We start from the raw sequence: 9,686 nt of genomic DNA, 5'->3' as shown, positions 1-9,686 counted from the left end.
TATAGTGATGACTTCAATCTTGTAGCAACATAACCCTGTTCCAGAAACCTATTTGTTAGAGTTCTAGCGCGATACAAAAAGTCTGCGTAGTTTCGGCAAGCTCTGGCATAATGTTGTGATATGAACACGCCATACACAGGTGCCGAAGGGATGTTGCCACAGATGGCAACTGGTGTAATGGACCTGTAATCAGGGCTATGGTTTTGCGGTTAAAATATCTTGAATTAAAATAACTAATTTTACTTACAGCATATTTGTTCACGAGTTTCAATTTCTAGGAACTAACACATGCAATGCGCATGACTTTATGGGATTATATGTATGATTATGTCAAACAAAAGGATTATGTATCTGTATCTGGATAGAGCTTTTTAGATATGATTTTAGGCTTTACCTAGGAGGGAAACCTTTAAAAAACTCAAATAGTGACAATATGTTATGGATGATGTATCGATCAACGGGAATATGCTAAACGTCCTATAATAGCACTTGCTCTGCACAAATTCCAACGATTACTTTCGAACTATAAATACGTCATTTATGGAAGAATGATTTGAGTCATTCCTATTTCAGACCCCCAACATATATAGGTCGTTGCTGACGATTCGTCCCTAAAACTACAATTTATGTTTTTTTTATTTTTCAACAATGAATGCCTGTGGTTTTTATCTATCTTCCTTCATTATTCTTCATGTAATTATCAAATATAAGAGCATAAAAGGAAAGAAAAATATTAATTTTTCCGATACAAGTTGTGTGTGAATAAAAACTCTTCTCTTTGTTAGTTAATTAATAGGGACAAGGTAATTATTTCTTTTTTTTTTTGCACAGTAAAACGTTTGAACTTTTTGAATTTGCATAGTATCGATGGTCGCCAGAACTGATTTTGTTCTAATTCTTCTGTTTCTCTGTACAATGATGCTTTTATAACAACTTAATCTTATTTCAGTGTCATTTCAGAACACGTCCATAGTATAAACATTGAGAATTTTTGTATCTAGTCCATGGTTTCATTCTTATCTGACCAGGTTACGAAATCAGGGTCTTCAATATATGCACAACGGTCACATGTGATGTTTTCTCATCGAACAAAATGTCCTACAAAAGTAAGTATCGGTTACACTTTCTAGAAATTTTTTTTATTTTAATTTGAATAAAGAGTTGATTTTCTATATTGTCACAGAATTTGGCGTTGAATATATTTGCAAGCGTTTATTTAATTGTATCCAAATTGGCTTCTTGTTAAGTAGCTGTCTTTGTAAGAATCATGCAAAATCTGAAAAATGTGATTGTAAGTTGTTTTATGGGTCTATATTATGAAATGTGTAATTATTCATTCAAATCTTGCCTGTTCTTAAGAGATAATCAACATTAAAAATTCAATAGATTCTATTGTATTTGAGTGTCATTTACAGAGTTATCTCCCTTAATTTTGAATTCTACAGTGCATTCTATACTATTTTTATCTCCTATGAGCACGGGTTATACAAAAACCCAAGTGTTAATTTCTGTTTACTAAAGCATTTTAAACAAAATATCAAAAATAAAAATATGTAGGCTTTCTAACCATGTATCACATTTTCCATGCTTCTTAGCTGGAGTGCTTCTTAATATTTACGGTCGGTCACATTATCCATAGGTCAATATAAATTAAGTCTTAAATACCAGTAAGTGTTCTCATCATCTGTGGTCATTGATGTCATTAGCTTTTCTTCTCAGAAACAGCGACTTGATTCGAATTGCATCTTTTAAATATCAAATATTGTTACAAGTATTCATTGTTAACTTGACACTTTTCCAGTTGTCGCCTTTAAATCTAAAATAAAACAGACAATAAAGATTTTAAATAATTGAAATAATCTTCATTTCAAGGCTTAGAAGAATAATGCATCATCAAAATACTATTTTGATGATGTTGCGTTTTATCTACTTTTGAAGATTTTTTCATAGAAGGCCAAGCGAAAATCAATTCACAACATGTTTAATTGTTTGAATGGATGTTATTTATATTATGGGAAATCTACCCGACACATTAAAATTATTAACATACATTGATATTTTTTATTTACAGTTGAAGTAGCACTCTCCATTTACTGTATTTTTCTACCATTTATATGTAAGTGACTCTGGAGAGGTTTGTTTAAACTAATTTAAAAACAAATAATGGCAATTCTCTAGATATTATCTGCACCGACATATTTTGAAAATCTTTACCCTATTGTAATACTACATTGATAATACTTAACTTTCTGCTTATGCTATTCAGTGCAGAAGGACATCGAATGTACATTTGCTTTAGAAAAAAGGATCACGAAGTGATCAGGCTTGTGGGTAGATTGCTCAGATAATAATAATGGTAATACTATACTCGCAAAACGTGCAATAAATCACAAGATTAGATTCTAATAAATGAATAAATTAAAATGTTGGAATGTAGACAAAGCTAGTGATTTAAACTGGAATCAAAGTAAAATAGAAAGTACACAATTTGAATGTGTTAAAAGAGTCTGTGAAATGTTCATTTAATTCCATTCAGTGGTGGATCCAGGATTTTAAGAAGGGAAGGCGTAATTACGAGAATCAGTGAAAAACGAAATCAGATTAATTATAAAATGTTTAATGAGTGAAATATGATAGAGTAATCAAGGGAACCAAGATTCTAGCGGAAATCAAACGAATGTCATCCAGGGACAAAGACCAGACATGTAAAACAGACAAACACAACAGATAACATGAAATAACTAAAATAATACATTTAATGTAACTATGTATATAAACAACTGGACTCCACTAAAAACTGGGAACATGGACTAGGTGCACCAGTAGGGTAAGCGTCATCTGCTTTTCTAGAAACATCCGCCGAGTTGCGAGAATCGGATTCCCTCCATCCATTATATTACATGTACAATAACTATTGACGTGGTTATTTGAAGATACAGATTTTTAATTACATCAATTTGCTTTTGCTTTTTGTTACTTTGTATGTATTATTTTAGTTACTTTATGTTCTTTGATGTGTATGTCTGTTTTCCATGTCTGGTCTTTGCACCTGGATTGCATTTTTTTGGTTACCGCTATAACCTTGGTTCCCTTGATTACTCTTTATCCAGAATAATTCATTTGACTCCGAAATACTTTTTTTACCTGGTCAACAAAGATGAAATCAGGTCTAGTAGCCGCTCGCTATGTTATTACCCCCTTTGTGTTATCTGTAACTCAAAAAGTACTCAAACAATAATATTGACATTTTGCATAAATTTTGTATACATATGGAAGATGTGCGCTTACTCTTCTGGAGACATTTGACAAATGTTTTCTTTCTTAGCATGTTGAATGTATAGCTTTTTTTTCGTCGCTTTATTATATGTTGTTAAGGATACCTATAGCTAAATAGTATTTGTTATCTGTAACTCAACTATTGCTGAACCTTTGCACAGTGTTTGTGTAAACATTGAAGATTTACATCTCGAATATCTGGCATAACATGTTTAATTTACTTAGTGTTTATATATAAATTGAAGATACTTATGTGCTGACAAATATATGGGAAAAAGGAACAGATATGGTGAAACGCTACAAATGCACCATTGTATAAACCCTTTTTGCAAAAAAATGTATTCAATACGTGTAAACACACCTTTTAGTAAGCTCTGAAAGGCCCCGACAACAAAGTTATAAAACCCACAATGATAACAGAACAATGACACTTCTTCGAAATAATCACAAAAACATAATAATGACCAACATCTCCTGACTTTGGACATGCGCATGTCTGCGGTGGGATTAAAAAAAATTTCATAAGACCTTAAATATTCCCCTTTAAAGTAAGGTCATAAATGAACTGAAGCAACGGATGAACACATAATAAAATACCATCAAAATTACCTGAAATAGAAATAGTAGGATTTCGAGTAGTAATGTCAAGTACTAAATAGATAAGGTTTTATGTAGTACAATACTAACAAAATGTCTTAATGTTTACGCAGGATTGCAAGAGTAATCAAGGGAACCAAGGTTATAGCGGTAATCAAAAGAATGTAATCCAGGGACAAAGACCAGACATGGAAAACAGACATACACAACAAAGAACATTAAGTAACTAAAATCATATATACAAAGTAACAAAAGTAAATGAGCAATTCGGACTCCACTAAAAACTGGGAGCATGGACCAGGTGCACCGGTAGGGTAAGCGTCGACTGCTTTTCTAGAAACACCCGCCGAGTTGCTCATAAAAAGTCAAGTCTGGGGTAGACAAACGAGGGAAGGAAAACTATGGCTCGTTGAATAAATCAGTGCTGTTGGATACAGTTAGAGGTCGAATATCTGTATTAGTGAAATAAAGGATCAAAGAATAAACAATGATTTGAAAATTGTATCAGTGACACAGGTCTAGACATGAATTCGTCTTGTATATTGTTACAGCATGTGGCCAAACCTGTTTATCATGTAGTGGGGTGGATGGCGCAACATCATGTCAAGGTGTTTCAACGTGTAACAATAATGAGGTTTGTGTGTAATTGTGTGCATATAGCTCTTGAATGATATAAGCTTTCCACCCCATTCCTAAGCTTCCATCCCCATACTTCCTAGAATTGGAAGTTTTCCCATACAAGTACTGTATCTATTTCATTCAATAATTCAACTTCGTAAAACTTTTACGAGCATTGAAAACAATCTTTTGATACTTAGTATCAAATTTGAAACAGATACCTGTTAGACATGAATTTTATCACCATTTTTAATTTTTTTTAACAATATCTCATGATCCATGCAAGAAATATGTAAAAATGAGTTAAACGAAGAGACACATAGTGCACAAGGACGGACAAATACAGATTTAATGTCATTATTTTCTGCCTCACCATTTATATAAATACAAAATTATACACAATGCTTCCATCCACCTCACACATCCATATTCGATAATTAAATCTTTAACACGCCTGCTTCACCCTGTATTTAACTCCACCTATTTATGGACACAAGTAATTATGTAAATTTAGCAAATACTTTAATATCATAAGAAGCAGAGCCAATTGGCTTGCGGAGTGATATGTTATACAGGAGGGGTGTAAATATATCTGCAAAAAGTTGATAGATCATAAATCTCCTGTGTTGTATGTATATTTGGTTTCAACCATTTAAGGTTCCATTTAGGATTACACACATATTGAACAGTGTTAGATATTCTAAAATACAAAAAATAATACCAGTTTTATATATTGTAAATTTCAATATGCTGTAAACGTGTTTCAATGATTAACCAGCAGCATTAAAATCAAATGTAGGAAGATTATAATCAAAATATTAGTTGTATACAAGAAGTTCTCAAGACCAAAAAATATCGAAAGAGGAAGCAAGATACATCACCACCGAGAGGTTCCACCATATGCGGTGCAAGGAATGAAGCCTCGGTGTTTTGAAATCAGTAACAACACTGGATACCAAACTCAAATGCTTTTCATTCACCAACATTTTATTTTCAGGTTTGTTTTATGCATAAATATAGGACGGAATCCAACACTGAGCTTTATGACTTTGGATGCTCATATCCCGAGGTATGAAATAAGCCACTATCACATAGCAGTTTTCTTAAGGAGTTGTGTATTGTACCCATACCTCCATATTATACATCGAAATTTTGTCTTAGTTTGAGGGAGATAAATCATTTCCGTTTCGTCAATTCGATTAAACAACCAAAGGTTCGATTTTTTGTTGTACTTACGACATCAACGATAATTGTCTTAAATTGTATTGTGTCCAAGATGAATTGATTGAAAATATCAGCCATGACTGAAATTTCGCAGCTTTAAACATAAAAGTCGATACAAACGATAAAAGGAAAATATTTTAAATGCCGATAGAATGTTGTAAGTTAATAAATACACAACATAGTTAAAATATAGATGCGTACACTGTACTTAAATTGTACTTGTCAATTGGTTAATTCTTCTCTTCTCCATACACATTCATTATTAATATTCTTTTATATGTTTTCAATTGTCATATCCTTTGAAAACCATTTTAATTACTCAGTTTTCATAAGTTTTATACGAGGAATGGAAAGATATATGATAACAACAAATGGGAAAGTCAAATTTAAATTCATATTAAGATATTTGTTTTTATTTTTCTTATAATGGTACGTTCTGCATTTTTCATTATTCATTTACCTTTTTTGATGTTATAAAACATTTCTCCTGTATAGTAATAATGAATATTACAGGTATGCATCCATTTTTATCCTAACGCAGGAAATGGGTTCGGAAAGCGTATCAGCGAAGGCCATCATATGATGTGTCTAGGGTGTTGTAACAGCACTGCCCTCTGTAATATGAGACTCCCATGCGACGATCCACAAAATGGGTCAAAACGTAAGTAAGCATATGAGTTGACGCGTTTAGTCATTTTTCTCCACAGTGACATTATCTCTACGAGTCTAGATATATACTAAATATTACATATCAAAATCTGTATGACATGCTACATCAACCTGAGACTCCTATATCAACCTGAGACTCCTATATCAACCTGAGACTCCTATATCGACCTGAGACTCCTATATCATCCCAAGGGCCACCCTGTTTTGTTGTTGACGTATGTCCACAAAATAATTGTAATTAGTTATGTTGAAAGGACATTTGTAAGTTATAGTAAGGTTATACTAGCTATTTGTATGGTATAACTTATGTCCAAGCGAATTGCCTGTAAATTTAGCAATAAAATATGTTTAAACTTTTATATCATATAATTTAACCTTTAAGTATTGTCTGTGAAGGGTTGCGATATATGGCATGTGATACAGTTCTAGGAGTGTGATATAGGGTATGCGATATAGGTCTAGAGGTGTGATATAGGGTATGCGATATTGAGTTAAAAAACACTTTTAATAAATATACAAACAAGTTATATTTTAATCTAAATATATGATATGTATTAATAAGTTTAAGCTACACCCAAACTCTAGAATCGATGCAAGATTGCAAATTTGCGATGCAAATTTGTTCGCTCTCTCAGGGGGATTGAAACTGTCATCGATGGCAACACTGCCTGCACTTAGTCTAACTCTCTACACCACTTGACCAACTATGCTATATAGATATAGTTTTCGTTAACCAAGTGATACTTCCTCGTAAGTAAATCGAGAGCGCAAACTTTAGCACATGATGCAACTGAATAGGAAACCTCTGATGGTATATATACTTTGAAGGGTCTAAAAACATCCGAACGATGTTAGAACTGTCAAATTTGCGAAGCAAATATTTGGTCGTTCCCTCCGCGCGACTCGAACTCGTACCGCTATGACATCTATGGCAACACCGCCTGCACAAAAGTCCAGTGCACTAGACCTCTCGGCCAGATAGAGTTCGAGTCCTGCGGAAGAAACGACCAAAAATAAACGAAAAATCTGTAATCTCAATACTATCTAATATATGTCACTAAATATCCATTTCAAAAATGAAAAGCTTATTGAGCGCATTTGCTTTTAAATGTACTATCTACACACCTGTATGTTATGTTTAATTAATACAAATATTACTACCCATGTATCAATTTTATTGCGGTGTACAAAGTCTGTTATTTTCGCGGCGAACAGAAAAGAACGGAAAATATAATCCATTACGTTTATTTGAGCAATAAGAAAAGAGGAAATTGATACCCGAGAATTCGTTTCCTTAAGAGATTCTGGCAAAAATTTCCAAACGCGCAAATGTATATGTTTACGGAATTTTGAAATATAACTGATGATTTGGTGTATCGTTTCAGCGAGCCAGGGGTTGCCAAGGGAATGTTCTGATTTAACTGAGACGACATCAGGTGTTTATACCATATACCCTGATGGGATCAAAGCTGTCAGTGTATATTGTGAAATCGCCGACGGAGAAAAATGGACGGTATGTTTCCAAAATATTCAAAATAATATGAACAGGTAACAAAAAACCTATATGCTTCATTTTGTTGTATTTTTAAGAAGATGCATAGTTTTGACTCATGCATTCCGAGACATAAAAAATAATAATGAAAAAAAATACTTCTCTATTCTCTATTCGAAAACCATAACAATCATGATATACGTTTCACACACACGTCTTTATTTCATACAATAGTCAGTTTTGTTTTATAAACATTTGAAAAAAAGGTTTGCTGACCATGGAAACAGAACGAATATATTACCCTACCTGTGCACCTAGTCCATGCTCCCAGTTTTTAGCGGAGTCCGAGTTGCTGATTTGCTTTTGTTACTTTGTATATATTATTTTAGTTACTTTATGTTCTTTGTTGTGTATGTCTGTTTTCCATGTCTGGTCTTTGTCCCTGGATTACATTCTTTTGATTACCGCTATAACTTTTGGTTCATTTCCCTTGATTACTCCTTCTAGACATTTGCGTGACTGGGAATATTAAGTTTTGTTTTCGTTTATATACTAATATAAATTTCTGTTTTTGCCGATTAAAAGGTTATACAAAGACGTATTGACGGATCTGTTGATTTTTACCGGACATGGAATGACTATAAATATGGTTTTGGTTCAGCCAGTGGGGAGTATTGGCTAGGTAATCTTCTATTTATATATGTTTCTTTTTGGTATAAGTAATAACAAACTTAAGACGTAGTGAGTACTAAACAAACTCATACAATAAAGCAATGCCCAATATCATAGCACTAAAACAAAAAAAAAAAAGATAAAATTATCTTGTGTTTTAGTTCTCTAATTCAAGTCTAATTTTTACATTTTGTTAACAGAAACTTTAAGATACAATACGTGTCGTCAGAAAGAGTAATCAAGGGAACCAAGGTTATAGCGGTAATCAAAAGAATGTATTCCAGGGACAAAAACCAGCCATGGAAAACAGACAAACACAACAAAGAACATAAAGTAACTAAAATCATACATACAAAGTAACAAAAGTAAATGAGCAACTCGGACTCCACTAAAAACTGGGAGCATGGACCAGGTGCATCGGTCGGGTAAGCGTCCTCTGCTTTTCTAGAAACACCCGCCGAGTTGCTCATAAAAAGTCAAGTCCGGGGTAGACAAACGAGGAAAGGAAAACAATGACCTGTGGAATAAATCAGTTTTCATGGTGCTGATGGAGACACCATAACGATCCACGAGGTCATGATGACGACCATAAAACTTCTGTAGTGATGTCTTCAATCTTGTAGCAACATAACCCTGTTCCAGAAGCCTATTCGTTAGAGTTCTAGCGCGATACAAAAAGGCGTGATGAAAAATGTGTTTTGGTCTTACTGATGGCCATAAGTAGGAAAAAAATAAATTATGAAAAGAATCTATGCGTTTAGAATTAAAAACTACTGCTCTTGAATGTTTATGCCACCCAAATCTCATTCTTTCAAGTAGGAAAAATTCCATTTGCCCATAAATTGCAATTACATGTGTCTTGATAATATTATTGCATTGTCAACGATAAATACACATGTGAGAATTTTCTTTATTGAAATTTTTATGATTATAAAAAAAAATAATTCGTTAACATGACACCTCAAATTACACAAAATCATATTTCACAGTCCCCTTAAAGTCAATAGAATCGGAAGTTAATCCTTATTTAAACTACTAATATAATTATAATTGACCCCTCCAAAAGTACCCATCAGTCACACAAGCAATACAGAAACAATACCGTATGTGTTGGATGGAGTATATTTTAGTAATGTTT

General features: G+C 33.1%; 1 protein-coding gene and 1 long non-coding RNA gene across 3 annotated transcripts in view; one reads left to right on the top strand and one right to left on the bottom strand.

Annotated features, from left to right (window-relative positions):
- The first annotated feature begins 972 nt into the window (after positions 1–972).
- Positions 973–9,686, top strand: part of LOC148607853 (microfibril-associated glycoprotein 4-like) — a 9,621-nt gene continuing 907 nt past the window's right edge. Inside the window, exons 1-7 of the mRNA XM_088547258.1 lie at positions 973–1,106; positions 2,072–2,116; positions 4,425–4,507; positions 5,489–5,560; positions 6,229–6,376; positions 7,770–7,897; positions 8,462–8,558. Coding sequence (XP_088403384.1) covers positions 1,094–1,106; positions 2,072–2,116; positions 4,425–4,507; positions 5,489–5,560; positions 6,229–6,376; positions 7,770–7,897; positions 8,462–8,558 — 586 coding nt within the window. The 5' untranslated portion in view covers positions 973–1,093. The remainder of the gene's footprint in view (positions 1,107–2,071; positions 2,117–4,424; positions 4,508–5,488; positions 5,561–6,228; positions 6,377–7,769; positions 7,898–8,461; positions 8,559–9,686) is intronic.
- The window catches only part of LOC148607851 (uncharacterized), a 20,402-nt gene continuing 11,849 nt past the window's right edge, over positions 1,134–9,686 (bottom strand). The window contains exons 2-4 of one of the 2 annotated variants that reach the window (XR_015915584.1): positions 3,145–3,209; positions 1,568–1,816; positions 1,134–1,276 (exon numbers count right to left, since the gene is read on the bottom strand). This is a non-coding gene — a long non-coding RNA (uncharacterized LOC148607851). The remainder of the gene's footprint in view (positions 1,277–1,567; positions 1,817–3,144; positions 3,210–9,686) is intronic. The other variant, XR_015915583.1, reaches the window with a different exon arrangement.

Source organism: Perna viridis, chromosome 9, assembly GCF_037379345.1.
Source record: "Perna viridis isolate PV_CMFRI_1.1 ecotype Kerala chromosome 9, ASM3737934v1, whole genome shotgun sequence".
Classification (NCBI taxonomy): Eukaryota; Metazoa; Mollusca; class Bivalvia; order Mytilida; family Mytilidae; genus Perna; species Perna viridis.
Note: the sequence above shows the minus strand (reverse complement) of the source record. Positions and strands in the feature narration are given on the sequence as shown.